Here is a 17662-nt window from a genome sequence, read left to right as displayed (position 1 = left end):
ATGCATGCAACACATATTGAAAAGCTATTTTATTCCAAATGTTTACAAGTAGAAAGACCAGACTTCAGGGCGTCTTAATGTAAATCCTGCAAAGAAATCATTGGTTCCCTGAACTGTCCATCAGACCCAACAGGAAGTGAAACCACCATGCTGCCTCACTCTTCAGTTGCCATGAAAACTGACCTCAGCAACCTGCAGGCCAGAGGCCTCATGAGGTTGGAGTGAAACTCTCGAAAGGAAAACTCTCCAAATGTCTCAAGGTGTGATATTTAAAGACTTAAATTACTTTCATATTCATGTAGTTATATGTTCTGTTTACAAACTCAATCTCCATTTATAACTTCCTCTTTTCATTACCATGCCACTGTACTTTCTTTTTTTTATTCTTAATTTTTAAAAACAATATTAAACAATGATTTCTTGTTCCTTCAAATGTTTTGATTTACGAACTAAATCCTGAGCTGAAAACAATGTCCTTTAGTCACTACTGAACACCCCACTTAAGCAACACGTTTTTTTTTACTCATTTTCATTTCATTTATTTGTTTCCAATATATTAATATATTCATATTTAGAATATATTTATTTGACAGTGACAACCATTGAATCATATGTTTAGTATTGCAAAATGAGAATTAAAAATTATGTAAAAAATATATTTTGTCCTTATTTATTTGACTACTATAACACCACCATGTAGAAAATGCCCAGCAGATCATGATCATAGCCGGAAGTGGACGCACCATAAATGAAAGTATCCGCCCAGAGCCAGGAGGGACAGCAGCACGACGCAGGCGGCAGCGCACAGTAATGAGAGCTTCAGAACGTATGAGGTGCCTGCAAACACGTCGCCGAGTTAGAGACAAAAAACGCAGCACGAGGAATGAGCAGTGGTGGAGCTGACCTTTGACTTTAGCCCAGAGCACGCAGCTGCTTTTCACGGCCTGGGAGGAAATCGGATCAGCGACTGAGGATGGTCAGGACCGGTGGGAACACTCACCCTCTTCCACCGACTCTGGACTCTCAGGAGGATGTAGTAGCTGTGGCCCTCCTCCAGGGGCGTGTTGTAGTAGCCCCCGTACCAGCGTCCGTCCCCGACGGTGAAGTTGTACTCTGACTTCACCCGGCCGACCTGGATCACAGCTGTGATGTACCCGGCCCAGGTGCTGTTGGGACCTTCTGGAGACCAGCAGTCGAACACCATGATGTCGCCCACTGGCAGCACAAACACCTGGTACACACTGTGGGGGGCGGACGGAAGAGTCAACATGGGCCTGCTCACTACAGGTGGCGCTCTGCCCCAGACCAGGGTCAAACCATGAAATACTCCATCAGTCTGTGCTCCAACACTTTCTGTTTTATTATTGCACTGTGCATTATTTATATGATCATTTTCCAATATTTACTGATCTAGTCATACACTTTGAAGGTGAGTTTTTTTTCTTTATTTTAATTGATATTATTTTCTATTTTCTGTACATGTATGATTATTTTCCCATAAATCAGTTGGATTTGATTCTTTTAAATCTCTGAGGTTCCGCTATTGACTGACTGTCCACTCACCTTTTTTTGTTGATATGAATGTGAGTTCAAACACTTCCAAAACACTTTGGACAATATAACAATATATAAATGATATATAAATATATTTTCTTGATTTTCACATTTTAGCCTTTGCCTTTGTCAGACGAGAGCAGAGGGTCAACATTCGCACATGTATAAACACGCACACAGACATGAATGTGGTTGGCTACTGTCTCAGCGAATTAGAAACTCAGTAACACGTAAATGCAAGTCAGTAAGAACTTGTTATCAAGAACGATACTGATATTCTACTGATATTTCAAGTTTCATTTACAGGTCACAAATCTGTCAGATCAGAAGTCTCATAACAACTCAGCACAAACAAATATGAGTACAACCCTGTCCAATAATTACAAAGCAATTACCTACAAACATAAGGTCATTCCAAACAATTCATCCCAGATAAACTTTATAGTATTGTGAAGCTCTGTACTAAATCGTGAGGCGGCTGCATGTATCTAAATCCACTACATTCTGCCTCTGAGACAAGCTTTCAACACGTCCAACAGCGGCAGGGTGTGTGAGCTCCAGATGGTGTTAAGACTCAGGTGGTGAGTCCAGCTCATACTCATACACACGGGAAATACTCTGCTGAGTTCTATCTCTGCACGTGAGAATCAGGGTCACCTTATTGAGTCCAAAGAGTCGGGCGATCTGCGGAGGCTCAAGGTCGGGACGGGGGTCTCATACTCTTTGTAGTAAACAGTCGGGGGAGAAGGAACTGCAGCAAAACATGACATGAGACAGTGAACAGAAGAGTTGGCTTGACATGTTGTGTAACCTTCAGAGCCCTTTTGAATGCAGCCCTCTACAGCAGTGATTCTTAACCATCGGGCCGGGGCCCATGGTTGGGCCGCGAGTGTCTCCTAGAGGGCCGCTAGATGTTTCTTGTTTTACCCACCCACCCCTGGGCCGCGAGACGCTCACTTTGAGTACATGAGCCACGTATGGTGGCAGTAGTGAGTCATTGACTTGGTAGCTGCAAATCTGTGATAGTTACCAACTATGGAGGAGTTCTTGAAAAGAAAAAATGATAAAGAAAATGATGAACAGTTCATGAACAGTAAACACTGTTCATGAAAGCACCTGTTGAAGCAGTTTTGAAAATTTATTAGAACATTTTATGGCGATACTTTCATTTACACTGAACTTATATCTTATTTGGAGTTAAAAAAACATTATTTTTATATTATGGTTTTATTTATTCAGCATTTTATTTAGTTTTTCCAGTTTCCTCAAGGTCAAAAGTATTTTTTTTATTTTTTTCTTTAGTAAATTTAATGAACATGACTTGCACCTGGTTCTGCTGCCTGTTGTTTCGATGACAAATATCTTTGCGATGATCACATGGTTTCATGTCATTTGGTTTTGGTTTGTTCACGTGTAAGTAGATTAAAAATGGTAAGTGATCACAAATGAAATCAAGAGTCATGAATCAGTTCTACTGAATGGGGCCCGGGTCCATTTGTTCTGGGGAAGGTGGGCCCCGAGATCAGAAAGGTTCCGAACTGCTCTGGAATATCGTTCCGAGCCTGAGCCTCAACTCTCTTGTTCATGGCACTTTTCTATAGCGGAATAAGTGTGTCAAACTCCTGGCCCCGGGTCCAACTCCTGAGGCCCGATCCTGACCTACAGTGAGTGGATCTGTGTGGAGGGAAGAAGCTACCTGTCAGGCTGGTGTTGGTGGTGATGGCCACAGTGAGCTTGGCAGAGACTGCAGAGACGTAAACAGTGTAGTTGGCCACAGGGAGCAGGTTCAGGCACACTTGGACTTGGGAAGACTTGGAGCGGAGGAACTGTTTTCCTGTGTCATGAAAATCCAAGTCGAAGTCTCTGGATCCAACGTACGTGACCTGTCAGGTGTGACAAACTTGGTTAGGTGCTTGCATTTACACTTTCATTTGCCTGATGGAACAGTTCCCCCCTGGATTCCAAGCCCAGTCCAAGGAAATGCTGTGTTACCTTGTACATCTCTGAGTCTCCTCCATGCCTCCCTGCTTGCCAGCGTAAACACTTTTCTCCCGCCAGAGAGAGATGGCTGATCGCAGGCTGCACCGCTGACGATTAAAAACACAACTCTCAGAGGCAAACCATGACCCACTGCTGACCCTGTGTCTCGGTGCAGCCTCCACTCACCCACACAGTGGAGAGTGGCTCCCAGCCAGACCCCAGTGCTGCTGCACACCGAGGTGTCGTGGCCTCGCCAGCTGCGGAACCCCAGCACACACCGGTGGACGGCCACAGTGGTGTTCTGCCAGACCACCTCAGAGTGGGCGGGGCCGGGCACCGGACCACACTTGGCTGAGGGACACACAGGAAGAAGCTCTTAAATCCACACGACGACCTGGGAATGATGCTAGAAGCAAAGACGCTTGAAGCCAGGAAGCTCCACTGTGTAATAACGCTATGAATATGGTTCAGTCAGGAAGGAAGCAACACTGTCATACGGATGATTCTTATCATTAATCAGGGATTGTTGAAACTATTTTAAACAATTTGGGATTCTGGGACGGATGTAATCTCCATGTGTCTCACAAAAATATTGACAGTTTCAGCAGTGCTGCAGTTTGTCACATTGAATGTTCATTTAAAACATTCAATGTGGAAGAAGAAGAAGTTGTTTTCAAGCACAAAATGATCTTCGAAAGACGTTTACCGTAATTTCCGCTACTATAAGCGGTTACTTTTTTCTCACAGTCTGAGGCCTGAGGCTTAAACAAGAGCGCGGCTAATATATGGATTTTTACAGGCTGAAGTAAGATCAAAATGCGTTGTTTTCGGCTGCATGCCCACAGCTCCGTCAACAGAGTCGATCTCCTGGAGGTATGGAATCGAGAGGCAGCCGCTGAGACCGGCAGTGGTGTCGGAACTTTGGGCACAAGGGTGAAAACAGCGCATATTGAGGGCTTTAATGTGAATAAAAGATGGGAGACGCTGTCTCGAGGTGTGTTCGGCTCAAAAGTCCGACGTGAACACAAGCAAGTCGGGTTTTGGCCACGGACTTGATCCCGGCTGGGGAGCTGCACCTTGTCTATTGTGAGAGCAGCATGAATAAATATATATATAACACTTTACACAGCTTGTTTCTGCTACTTCCTTGCTCTCCATGCTGGACCCCGTTTTCAAAACTAGTTTTGAAAAGCGTTTTTTAGCCGGTGCACCACTGACCTGTCCACAGCGCAGACAGCACCACTGAACCTGCGGCTTATAGACCCCTGCGGCTCATGTGGGAACAAGATCTATTTTCCTTCTTAAATTTAGTGGGAGCAGCTAATATGCCGGTGCACTCTATAGTCCGCAACTTACGGTAATTTAAACTCCTTTTTATAACAAAAAATAGACCAAAAATATATGTTCACCTTTAAAAATAGTCACATTGATTTCATATTTTATTTCAGGTCCTTTTAAACCAGTCCCAGAAAAGGGTTGGGAATAAGCGAAATGATTTAGTTTGCTTCTGTGCTCCACTATAATGATGCGGTTGTAAAAACAGAAATATTTATTGGCTGACACAAAGGTGAATTACAAAACATTTGGCAAGAAAACGTAAATAAAAGTCTGTCCACCTTGTTAGTGGAGAGTACTACTACATCCTTAGAAGTTACAATAGTGACAGTATGATAATAAACAATAGCTGTGGTCAGCACATCAAACACACACACAGAAACTGTCCTTTGAGCACGACTGTTCAGTGGGACACGTACCTTTGCAGACCACAGACACGTCGGTCCACTGGCCTGATGTTAGACATGTGGACACAGCGGCCCCGCTGGCATGGTAGAGACCTGTCACACACTCATACATGGCCATGCTGGCCGGACGAGTGGCGCCGTCCCACAGCAGGTTAGTATGGGGGGGTGTCGGTGGGGGGCCACAGCTGATCTCTGCACACACAGATGTTGGGAAAATGCCACACATTTCTCAGGAAAATAAGTGACATGAAACAATTCGAGTCAAGTGTTATGTGGTCAGACCTTCACACACCAGATCAACGTCCTCCCATGTTCCATCTGCTCCACAGCGTGAGTAGTTCCTCAGGCCCCGAGTGACGAACCCTTCCTCACACTGGTAGTGGACCTCACTGTTGAGGTGGGACGTCCCATCCCACAGGCGCTTGCTGTTGGGTATAAAGGCCGGTGGCTGGCAGTCGACTTCTACACACACGGGAAGATATGAACAGTATTTGTTAAAGAGGTGCCTCGGTACAACAGCAGTGCTCTTGTTTGAACAGAATAATGGTAACAGCTCCAGGGTTCGTGAGTTAACTTGTCGCGGTGAAGAAAAGTTTTCTGATGCCATTGAGGCCAGTGAGATTTGACTCTTGAGAAAATCTTTTTGATATTTCAAAAGGTATGGCTGCATTATAGAGACAAACAAATATATTTTTTTTTTCTTCAAAACTCAAACCTAAAAATAGAAAAAACCAACTGAATTAATATTTAGTATTAATGGCATTAGCCCACACTTTTTTTCCACCACTGTATAAGTGCTTTGCTGGTTTATCGGTTTGATCGAATTGACAAACTTTCTTATCTAAAACTCCCCCACTGTCTCATGGGGCTGCCATACATCCAGTCACGTGACGAGACGGAGAGAAACCGGACATTTCCACGTGATTAAAAACAATTTACAATGTAAATCAACCAGGCTTCGTTTGACTGTGGAGACAGAAATGTGGTTTTATCAATGGTGGTTTCATCATTCATTTCCTGCTTCCTGTCTCCTGTGTGCTTCAAGAGTCACCACCTGCTGTCTGATCGAGCTCACTACACTTGACAAGAGACATTTGGAAACATTAAAATGGTAATAAAAGTCATGCGACTTTCCACATTAAAATCTGCATTATTAAACACAAACCCAATGTTGGCACCTGATGTAGTGTGACTACACAGTAGTGGATCCATGCACATAGCACAGAGTGACGATACATAATGCATGTGATGAAATAAGAGCAAACATGCAGTGCTCATGCAGCATAAAGAGCGTGATCAAACGCAGCATGACGTGGAGTCACAGGAGTGGAGAGCAAGTTGGGCTGTAACAAAGTTTCACCTCGACACAGCAGAGAGAGCGGCTCCCAAACGCCCCTGAGGGAACAGTACGACACATGTGGCCCTCCCTCACTGTGGTACCCTGACACACACTGGTACAGAGCCTGAGAGCCCACGGTGGACGTGAGGTCCCACAGCCGGAGCGAGTGTGGCACCTCAGGAGGAGCTCCACAGTTCACCTCTGCAGAGATGAGGCCGTCACTCCCCATCAGTGGGACCGAGCAAGAAGACACGTTACCTGAACATGAGATGTTGGGCTCAGTCCAGGAACCCTCAGTGTTACACAGTGCCACGCCGTCTCCTCCGTCATAGTCAAATCCTGTTTGACAGCGGTAGGTTGCTGTACTTCCTGGGGTGAAGCTGATGACTACATCATGCTCAGCGTGTGGCAGCAGTGGAGGAGCTCCACACAGAATCTCTGGGACGGGAATGATGACACACAAGCGGGGCGTTACCAAGGAGCGCGGGTCGCGATTCAAGGTCATGTTTGTGATGCATTTGAAAATACATCTGCAGTGGAAGAAAAAAGCTTCCAGACACCCTGAACGTTTGACACATTCTGAAATATTATCATGAAAACTGTCTTTGTCTCTCAGACACAAATAAATCCAAATTAATTTTGGGTTTGTGTACTGTTTAGAAGAAAAACTAACGCAACCGAACTCCTGACAGTTTCTATATATCAGTTCTCAACATCGTCTGACTTGAAAGTGCGACTCACGATTCAAGTTCACAGACCTGACTGAAATGCCGTCACAACAGCGAGTGGACCATCAAATGAAATGCTCCACACATAACTCGATGTGTCAGCCATGTCACTGGTGCGTGTCTTGTGTCTGAGTGTCTTTACCTTGACATGACATCGTGGGACGGGTCCACACACCGTCCAGACCACAGACCGACTGACTCGCTCCTCCTGTGTTTTTAAACCCGTCTTTACAGACATACTCTGCTGAGCTTCCTGGAGCTGAGCGACCACTCCACAGGAGGTCAGAGGCTTCTATCAGAGGAGGCCTTCCACATTCAATCTCTGCACACAACAGGGCAACATTGACTCATCCAAACAACGCTCTCTTCTGGAGTGAAAAAGTGTGGCAGCAGAGGGAAGACTCAGAGAGGAGCAGGTACCTTGACAGACCACATCTGCTCCCTCCCAGTGTCCAGCAGCTCCACAGCTGGACACATTGCTTCCTCCAGAGTTATAATATCCAGAGTCACAGTGATAAAAGACTTTGCTGTTCAGCAGTGACCTCTGGTTCCACAGCATGTGAGCGTGAGGGAACGTTGGAGGGGAGCCACAGTCCACCCCTGAGGGCCACAACACAACTCTCATCCACCAACTTCTGAAAACATTTCTTCTTTACACTAAAGTCTAAACATATACTGCACGTATCTGCATTTTCATATTCACCTCAGTAATCTGTAATTTCCACGTTACAAAGGTTTGCTTGGACGTTATTCAATTTTGGTGGTGTTCTGCAGGTTTGTGTGGATTTATGAACGTTCCGTAGCAGGTTGGAAAGAGACATTTTGAATTAAAGATGTCATACAATCGAAGTAACACACAGTAATAAATCATCTTCCATGCAGCTGTGATCACAAAGTAGGGATCCTCAGCTGCCTCTTCTTCTGTCTGTAAGGGGTGTGTTATAGGCGTGCCGCACCGTTACTGCCACCTGCTGTCCGTTTGAGCTCATTGCACTTGGAATATATAACATGAAATATTTTGATAAAATACAAAAAAAAAAAAAAAAAAGCCAAATTATTTTTGCTGAAAAATAAAGGATGGTCTCATCATTACAGAAATGTTAGCTCATACATTTTGGTGCAATTGTTTTTTTTTAATTGTTATTATTTATTTTTATGAAGAGAATCGTGCTCCGCTCACTACAGTCCCAGAGATTCCAAAGAGTTGTGAGGAGCTGAAAACCTAAGTTTCGATCGTAAAAACCTTTTAATCCTGGATCCATGTCCTACTTTCGTTTAGAGATCAGTCCCACTTTTGTGTCTTTCATTTTGTGCCTTTTATTGATGTTTTCATGATTGAATTTTTATTATTTTTAGTATTCATGAATGTGTTGTATTTTTTCCCCAGCCTACTCCTTCTATCATCCCGCTTGGGCCAAAATGTGGCTGTGTGTATGTAACTGACGGTGTTTCTCACATCCTCTCAAACGTGAGTTCTGTAACTATGCTGTGACCGGTCCGTGTGTTAAGTTTCATTCATTTTCTTCAACTCATTCCCACTGACTGGATGTCCAGGTCACATGATGGCACCGCTCTGCATCCGTAGCTCACCCTCACAGATGATGCTGGGCTTGCTCCAGTGTCCGTCAGCTCCACACACAGACGTGTTGTCTCCGCCCCTCCACAGGAATCCCTCCTCACACACCAAGGTGACGGCGTCTCCATAAGAGGTTCCGGTGGCCGACCACAGCGTGCTGTTGTACGGCATCAGCGGCGGCCCACAGCTCACCTCTGAGAGTTGTCAGAACATCAGAGTGAGTCATGCACAAGCTGTCGAGAGGTCTCACCTCTGCAGGTGGACAAGTCCTTCTGGGGGTGGAAGGGTTCTCTTCCGTTGAAGACTGTGAAGCCCAGCTGGCATCTGCACTCAAAGCTTCCCTCCAGGTTAGTGCAGAGAGCTCCTCGTCCACACAGGCCTTCCACTCTGCACTCGTCGATGTCTGCGCACCAACAGCATCACTTTCAAACAACAGTCAGTCGAGCCATTCTCAGGTCCTACTGAGGAGGTCTGACATGACCCCTGGACTCCTCTTCAATACCTAAATGTATATTTTTAATTCATGATTTTACATTGTACATTCTGCTCCTCACAAAATGAACAATCTTCCAGTTAGATCGCAATGATGAGTAGCTTGTAAAAATAAATTAATAAATAAATGGATTAAAACACACACAACAAAACAACAGCTAAAAAACCTTTAAGGTGTTTGCATTATTTTGTCCAACCCCTACATACCTAAATAGGTTTTTGGCGTAAGGCATTTTGCTATTGCTAAATTCTGACAAGCAACTTTTCAAGATTTTATCATTAAAGTATTTAGTTGAATAATTTTGTCAGTTAAAAAATGATTAAAAGGAGGCGATTCTTGGGGCCTTCTGTTTTACTGTTACTCTGATGCTCTTTTCAACCAAGTGAATGTGTCCGCAACACTACCAACAAAGTTTTATTACCCCCACAAGGGAAGTTATGCGGTGGTCAGCAGTTATGAGTGAGTTCACAGTATTGGGGAAAGGAATGTTTTAGCTGAGTTCCAGACCTGAATCCACAATCCTTTTCAAGGGACTGGATGTGCTGTGTTGGGAGAGTTGCACTGCTTCCTTCTTCACTGCTGCCCTGTGTTCCAGTGAAACTCTTCTGCCACCTGCTGTCAACTGGCGGCTTGAGGGTCGACACTCTCTGACCAGTAACAGTCAGTGCAGTAAACATTTTTACTTACTATTGTATTTGTAATGCATTTATTAATTTATTTCTTTACTGGTTTTTGTGTCTCTAGAGTCTCCTCTGTCGCTCTCAGGTCCTCATCTATTCCAAGTCAGATGCAGGCATAAATTTGATTTTGATTCTGATTCTGATTGAACTGCACTATGATCAGTAATTCATTCACCCAGGATGAATCTGCACCTCCCCTCCACACTGTTTCAACAGACTCGTGCAACAGAAGTGTGGCGGCTCATTGCATGAAGGCGTCGACTCACCCTGACATTTGGACCCGTCGTTGGGGATGAAGCTGTTCATGTTGTTGGTAGGGCTGTATCCCTCCAGGCAGGTGCAGTAGTAGCTGCCGAATGTGTTGTGACAGGTGGTGTGAGGACCGCAGATCCTTCTGGCTCCGAGCTGACACTCATCTTTGTCTGTGAAGAACCACGGAAGCAGACGAGTATTATCTTCGATCCTTTCACTTGGGTCAGTGTGACATGAAACTGTTTGGCTCTCAGTGAAAATATAATCCCAGGAGCCGAGAGACTTATTATTCTTTCATCATTTTTAGTTTTTAAGAAAATGTAACTAAATAACTTTATACTTCTACTGACTTAAAAATGGAACTGCTTTTTTTGTTGTTGATGGAAAAAAATGTTTTTTTTTGGTTTCATAACTTGTTTACTAAACAACTGAAAAGTGCTGGTGAAAAACAGCGATTTGTGAAAGTTGGAATTCGTTCATTTGAGTAATTTATCTTTGGCTTGATTTTCTGTGGCAATTATTTCAGCTTTTCTGGGTGATTTTTGTTGTTGTTGTGGCATGCTTCTTTTGTTCTCAAAAGTTTTTTTAATGCTCTGTTGTTTTAATAATTTTCTCTGTTTTTTTTTCCACAATAATTTCCTTTCTTTCCTTCTTTTTTGTTTGATGGAATTTTATACATATATGCTTCAGTAGAATACAGATAAAACATTTGATATATGATATTTGATATACAGTATATACATAGATTCCAGATTATTACGACAACAGAACTATATTAGTATTTAATGATATGATCCACGATAATTGGACTGGAACTTGGACGCAGTTTTGTCCCAGTACTAAACCCAGGCTCCACAACAGTTGTGTTAAGATCGACAAGTTTCGGGCCCAGACTTCCCAGCGTTGATCCATGTCGTGTCTAAAACTGCAGACCAGACGGCCATTTTTCGGCGGCGGCGATGAGCCCAGGGCTTAAGTGACCTCTCTCCTCAGATCTCTTCAACTTACCAAGGCAGAAAGTCAAGCCGTTTCCAACGAAGCCATATCTACAGTTGCACTCTTTCCCTGAGCCGTTCGGCTTGTGGTCACATGTGGCGTTAACGTGGCAGGAGGCGCACACATCCAGAGCGGCGCCGGACGATGTCCGACCTGAGTGTGAGGAGGACAGACAGAGTCACAACTTGGGCTGGTGCTGAACAGAAATGGTTTCGGGCGTCTCACCTGAGATGAAGCAGAGCAGCACCAACCATGAAGCCACCTGTCTCGCGCCCATCTTCACGGCCAGGTCACTGTCTCCTTCACCAGGGGCTCGGCTCCTGCATCTTTTCATTGGCTTTCCTCACTGAGCGCTTGACAGGAGGAGAGGATGCCGGGCGTGGCACTTGTGGTCATGCTGAGGAAAATGGCTTGAATGCCAGTGCTTTTATCTGGCCTCCGCTGACACTTGCAGTTACTCATTTGTCGTCCTATTCTCTCACTGCCGTGACAGATAACGGCTAAATTTAGACTCACCAACTCCATGAATGATGTCGTGATGTAATCCTCCATTTTAGAAGCCTCATTACAGCAGCATCTGTCAGTGCTGTCACTCCAGAATGAAAGCTGCAGGTAAAATTCTTACCTTCATGTCAAACCATAGCAAGGTGTCTGATGGGGCAACAACATACTGAAGTGTGGAGAAGTCGGAGCAAACTTTGTACACTGGAAAGAGGGGGGTTTGTACGGGGGGCTGCAGGCTGGTGTGAGTGGGAGATAAGCTCAGAGAACCACTATCACTCCGGCCAGCAGGGCCTCGCTGTCACTCAAACCAGCGCTCGCCACAGGGACCATTGACAGTTTCAGGCTTTCTTTACATTGGATGAATGACTTTGAACAACATCCCTTCACCAATCTGTATCTAGATGTCAGTCTGATGCTGACGAACTGATAAATATTCACAAGTTAATGTTGACGGACAGTTATTAACAATTGTGACAACAGTGAAATTTATTATTTTTATTTTGAAGTCGTCGCTATTTTGATTTGATATATAACAAATAAATTAAATGTAAACCAGATTTCTATTTTAGGACTTATTCCAATTTATCTCAAATGTATTGTGACATCAATTATAATGAAATGTTAATGATAGTGTTTTCTAAACTTTTTTTTAAATTAAATACATAATACAACAAATATGTACTAATATGACATATGTGTGTAATTATTGACCAATTTATTTCACCATATCATCTGGGCTAAATAATAACTGGATGGATTTTGATCATATGAATTCACTATGATGCTTGCATTTTCTTGTTATATTGCCATATTTATGTTAAAGACCTTTCAATAAAATGAATGTGAATTCATATTAAGTGAAATTACATTAAATGGCGTAAAATAATCACATGTAGTTTGATGTTACTTATTGCTCCGTTCGCTTGTTTCACAGCCCCTTACAACAGTCATAAATATAGTTTGCTGCGAAGGATTAGCTTAGCATCATGCTAATCCATCAGTATCAAAACAAACTATGGAAAATGTGTCACTAAAAAGTGTTGACTTTGAGCACATGATATGAAATTTTGCCCACCACAGAGACTTGATTCCTGTCTACACATCACTTTATTTAAAAGCTAACAGAGGGGCGGATTTCATGGAGGTAATGGACAAGTACAATACTTGTGATTTCCCAGACACAGAGTGCCTCATCTTGCAGTGAATACTGACCCTGATGCAGTCACAGTAGCTGACTTTCAACATCCGTCAGAGAAGAAGCAAGACAGCACAGTGATTCCACGTCTCTATCACGGAATGGGAGGTGAACGTTTGGGGTTCATGGGGTTCAGTCAAGGAGTGTGCACACACTTATTTATCAAAATGATACAAAGTTTTTTTTCAAAATGGTCGTTGAAATTCTCACCAGATAATGGACAGAAACACTGATACCAAATCTAAATGACTCTAATATTCAAAATAGTTCTGTAAAGGCCGAGAGTCTTGTGCTTCACTGTGAGGACTGGAGATCCAGACCTTGGACCTCCTGATGGGTCATAGAATGCAGCAGGAGCAGCAGCGCTGAGACGTGGCCAGCGGCTCTCTCTCCTCCACAGGGGTCAACTCTGGACTCAGAGCCTCCTCCTTGCACTCTGACATGGAGCCGCTGGAGGTGGAGAGCAGGCGGCCGCAAACCAGCTCGGCCGCCCTCCTGTCCGCCACCGTCAGGTCTATCACCGTTTTCTCCCGCAGGGACATGTCCCCGTCGTCGTCGTCATCGATCAGCACAAACTCCTTCAGCTGGATCACCTCCACGCCCTGAAGACTGTTCTGCCCTGAGTCCTCCATGATGTTGCCCTCCATGTAGGTGAGAGTGGAGGTCTCAGTCATGGTCTCCTGGGCGTCAGTGGAGTCCTCTGCTCCTGAGTAGGCCTGGCTGCTCGAGTCCAGCATCCAGGGGGAGCTTCTGTGGCTGTTGAGGACAGGAGACATGTTGTCCGCCTCCTCTCTGTAACAGAGCTGCTCCCTCCTGCGGCTGGGGTCACCGTCCACCACATGGCCGTTTCCGGGGTTCATCTTAAAAGCCACCTTCTGGTAGTCATGGTACACCTGGACGCTGCTGTCTCCTGTTGGAGAGGGGAAGCCAATGCTGGCCGTGCTGCCTTGGTTCTTCATCAGTCCTCTGTGACCTGCAGACAATAATGAGAGAGACAAGATGGACTATCCTCTCTCCTCTTCATGTGAGGACTCCAGCCGCCATGAGGAGCCTCTGGCACCAAACATCTTAGTTATTATTGGATTGGAAAAAACCTTGGATGTCTGTTATGTATGGTGGTCTTCAGGTCTGCAGACTTGGCTCTCTGCTGCCCCATGTGGTTATGTTTGGACCCTACATTAGACCTGTTCATGCCATTTCTCACTTGCATCAGTCTAACAGTTGCCTTTTTAGCAACTGTTAGTCAGTCGGAGCATGTCTGTCTGGTCATCCCGCATCCGATGTATGGTTTTTTCACATATGAACATGTTTTTTTCTCGTACAAACATGATCATTTTCTCATACGAACGTAATAATAATCTCATACGAACAAGTTTATTTCTCGTACGAACATGTTTTTTTCTCATACGAATGTGATCATTATCTTGTAGGAATGTTTTTTTTTCATGTAAGAACTTAATAATAATCTTGTACGAACGTGATAATTTTCGAGATAATACATAAATAAAAATGACTTACCATGGCAGTTCAGAGCTTCCGTAAATTAGTGGGCTCTGAAAATGAGAAAAATGAGGAAATCAACCATTCTATTATGATAATTACAGACCTGAGTGAGTCTGGTTCATCCCTAGGTTCGACTTTCAGCTGCCTGAAGGTGCCCGGTTCATCTGTTTAAACAAATCTCTGAAGGTTTAAACTTCATAAGAACATCCAACCACCATGATGCTAATGAGTTCAACTTCATTTTGGAGACAAATCTTGAGGTCAGACTTAACTAAAATTGAATTGACGATAATGATCACAGTTAAATTTGGAGGTAATGGGGCGAGTCTGAGACACCACCCCAAACTGGAACCTAACTAGTGGCAGCTATAGATTGGTTGATGAAGTTTCATGAAGCACAGTTCTCATTTTCAGAACTCAGAAGATGTTTGTTCTGAGCCAAAGATTTTAGAGCGGAAAGCGGCACCTAGTGGGCTCTGAAATGACGACACTGTTTCGTGAAGCCTCACCACCCTTCAACATGGATGGCATCATGAGGAAGGAACATGAACATCCAGAAGTGAACACTTGGGTGCAGAAGGGTCTTCTCGGTTCTGACCAGCGGTGTCTGTAAGCTTGTGCCTCATCTTCAGTTACAAAGACAAGGATGCAGCACGAGTCATGTTGAGGTTCAGCACATGTGAAGTTAGCTCGCTCAGTTCCCCATCACAGTCATCTTCTCACTCCCTTCCAAGTATAAGACCTCTTTCCTTTGGTTGTTGTTAGCGGCTGCTTCTGATTCCTCAAATAGACCTGCTAGTCCTAAATATACTTGATACTATTTTTGGAAGAAGAAGAAGAAGTGGAGGAGAGAGTTGTCACTCATTTGCGACCCTTGAATAAATAAATTAAAGCATGGCTTTTGAAAAAAAAAAAAAAAAAAAAGATGTTGGTCCCTGGAGATTGTGGATGTAGGTGAAGCGCACGCTCTTTTCCGAGAGTATTTTGGGAGGCTAGTGTGGTTTGAATCTCTGATGATTTAAGGGGACACGCTGTCATGGTGCGAAGACAAACGCGACGTCCTTGTTAATACTGCGGCGCTCTCGTGCGGCGCCACATGCTAAAAGCATTTTCTGAACAGGCCGGCCATCTTACACTTGAGTGAGTCACATGCATGACAGAATCAGGACTCTATAAATGAATAATAACAGCAGCGCTCGTGTTGAGGGGAGCAGCGCCGGGCCGCACCCCGCGCGGGTGGCTAGGGAACAATGGATGACAAATAGATAGAATTAACACACAGTCTTTGATTCTATCTCAGTTCCGACTGATTCCGCTACGTTGGAGGTGGAATCATTGGAAATATGGAAATCAGCTGGTTTTCTTTGAAGAAAGATATTTTAATATAATATTATATGATATTTTTGTAACTTAAATATTATTCTAAAGTGAAAAAAATACGATGAATAAAAATATCAGAAATTCAAGGGTATATAAAACACGTTGAGCTCACGCATGATCGTAATTATATTCACAGCTTTAAACAGTTTAGAATCATGTCAAGCCATGACACTTTTTCATAACATTCATATTGCAATGCAGGCTTATTTTAGAAAAGGATAAACAGTAACTCGGTATAATTGAACTTTTTTGTAAGACAGTGTCTTGTTCAGAAATGTGTTTCAATTGCTTGTTCAAATGAACAAATATGACATTATATATTTAAAAATGTTGACAATAATAATCATGATTTAAATATGCATTTATTCTCAATAAAACAATTATTAAGTTAACAAGGAGTCCCACAGTGAGTGCTTACTATAGATATAGATAAACAGCCCCTCCAGTTGTACTGACATTGACAGTTATAGTAGTGTAGTACCTCTTGTTAAGTCGAATTAAATTGCGTTTTCTTACCTTACTCTGGCCCCAGATGTCAAACATGCTCCTGTGATGAACACCCCATGTCAAAGGTGAGAGCCCGCAGCTGTGTGCCTCCGTTCTGATGGTGAAGATTGCCTGGCTCCGACTCCCCTCCTCTCTGGTCCACACCCTCACTCTCAGCTGGGAGGGTGGAGACGGCACCGTCTCTCTTGTTGATCATAACTCAACGATGGAAACGACGACATGAAAAATACACGCGAATATGTTCTTGTCCCTTCATAAGGGAGGGGACACGCTCGGGTCAATGTGGAGTCATCAGTTAACCTGTGTTTGGACTGTGGGAGGAAAGTCCAAGGTAGAGCTGAGACAGAGACAGAGTCCAGAACTACATCTCCACATGATGCAGCTGTGTCTGACTGGTCGTACACAGCTGTGACACGTGAGCATGGTGAAGCCTTGGAGCTCGACTGAAGTGCCACAGAGCAGCTGAATTAAAAAAAAAGTCATGGCACCGGTTCATGAAATTACCATCACATTGAATGAGCTTTGAAATCATCTTGATGGCTAAAATGGGACCAAAACAGAGTCACCTGGAACAACGATTACATTTAGATAGTGGGAATAAAAGACAACAGAGTCCAACAGGTCAATAAGGACTTTCTTTCTGGTCACTACGAAACACTTTTCAAAAGTAACTCCTTAACCTTTTTTTACTAAATAAAAAAGTAAACCTATCAAATAACTGTATAAAGCAAACCAATGTTATGTTCTAAAAAAAGTACAACTTTTCAGCTCATGATGAAGGAAAATAAAAATGGTTGACGTTCGCTCCAGCTAGCATTAGCTTGGTGATGCTTATATTCTGTATTGTGATTTCAGAATAACTTCAAGACAGGAACACGGTCGCTGCTTGTGGAAGTTTGCTGCCCTGTCATCTCAAGGAATGGCAGTGTAATGCAATGGTGATACATGACTCCAAACAAAGCCATTGGTAATTTCGACTGGTGGATCGTGATGCTCATATTGTCGCCGATTTATCGGTGATGCTCTTGGACCAGGAATTCCATCAGGCCATATGTGTTAAACAGACAACAGTGACTTTGTCCAATAATGTCATTTGTGGGTGTTTTTTATTTTCTGTGGTCAGATTCAAATGTTTTGAGTCCCGTTAACTTACAGTCTGTACTCTTTCAATCTTTCAATGACCTGCAGGAGCGTTTTCAAATTGAATTAAGATTATATATAGATATCTTAAAA

General features: G+C 43.6%; 2 protein-coding genes across 8 annotated transcripts; both read right to left on the bottom strand.

Annotated features, from left to right (window-relative positions):
- Nucleotides 1-41: 41 nt before the first annotated feature.
- Nucleotides 42-12000, bottom strand: susd1 (sushi domain containing 1). Of its 7 annotated transcripts, none has more exons than XM_053870548.1 (19): nt 11857-12000; nt 11566-11750; nt 11353-11493; nt 10359-10514; nt 9170-9322; nt 8934-9113; nt 7764-7943; nt 7486-7665; nt 6874-7053; nt 6637-6816; nt 5559-5738; nt 5289-5468; nt 3721-3885; nt 3547-3641; nt 3251-3437; nt 2212-2305; nt 1001-1241; nt 905-944; nt 42-837 (listed from the first exon to the last, which is right to left on the bottom strand). In XM_053870548.1, the coding sequence occupies exons 2-19, from the start codon at nt 11672-11674 to the stop codon at nt 722-724; spliced, it is 2757 nt and encodes a 918-aa protein (XP_053726523.1). In that variant the 5' UTR covers nt 11675-11750; nt 11857-12000; the 3' UTR covers nt 42-721. The 7 variants fall into 7 exon arrangements, with proteins under 7 accessions (XP_053726523.1, XP_053726524.1, XP_053726522.1 ...); XM_053870549.1 differs by having other exon boundaries at nt 11566-11737; nt 11857-11972; XM_053870547.1 differs by having other exon boundaries at nt 11566-11920.
- A 945-nt stretch (nt 12001-12945) lies between these two features.
- On the bottom strand, nt 12946-16554 carry si:ch211-12e13.12 (paralemmin-2). The gene is made up of 3 exons (XM_053871456.1): nt 16439-16554; nt 14558-14592; nt 12946-14012 (listed from the first exon to the last, which is right to left on the bottom strand). Exon 3 carries the CDS (start codon nt 13996-13998, stop codon nt 13378-13380), a length of 621 nt encoding a protein of 206 aa, XP_053727431.1. The 5' UTR covers nt 13999-14012; nt 14558-14592; nt 16439-16554; the 3' UTR covers nt 12946-13377.
- Between the last annotated feature and the right edge of the window lie 1108 nt (nt 16555-17662).

Source organism: Synchiropus splendidus, chromosome 7, assembly GCF_027744825.2.
Source record: "Synchiropus splendidus isolate RoL2022-P1 chromosome 7, RoL_Sspl_1.0, whole genome shotgun sequence".
NCBI classification, from domain to species: Eukaryota; Metazoa; Chordata; class Actinopteri; order Syngnathiformes; family Callionymidae; genus Synchiropus; species Synchiropus splendidus.
The sequence above is the reverse complement of the archived record's forward strand: the minus strand, read 5'-3'. Positions and strand labels throughout refer to the sequence as shown.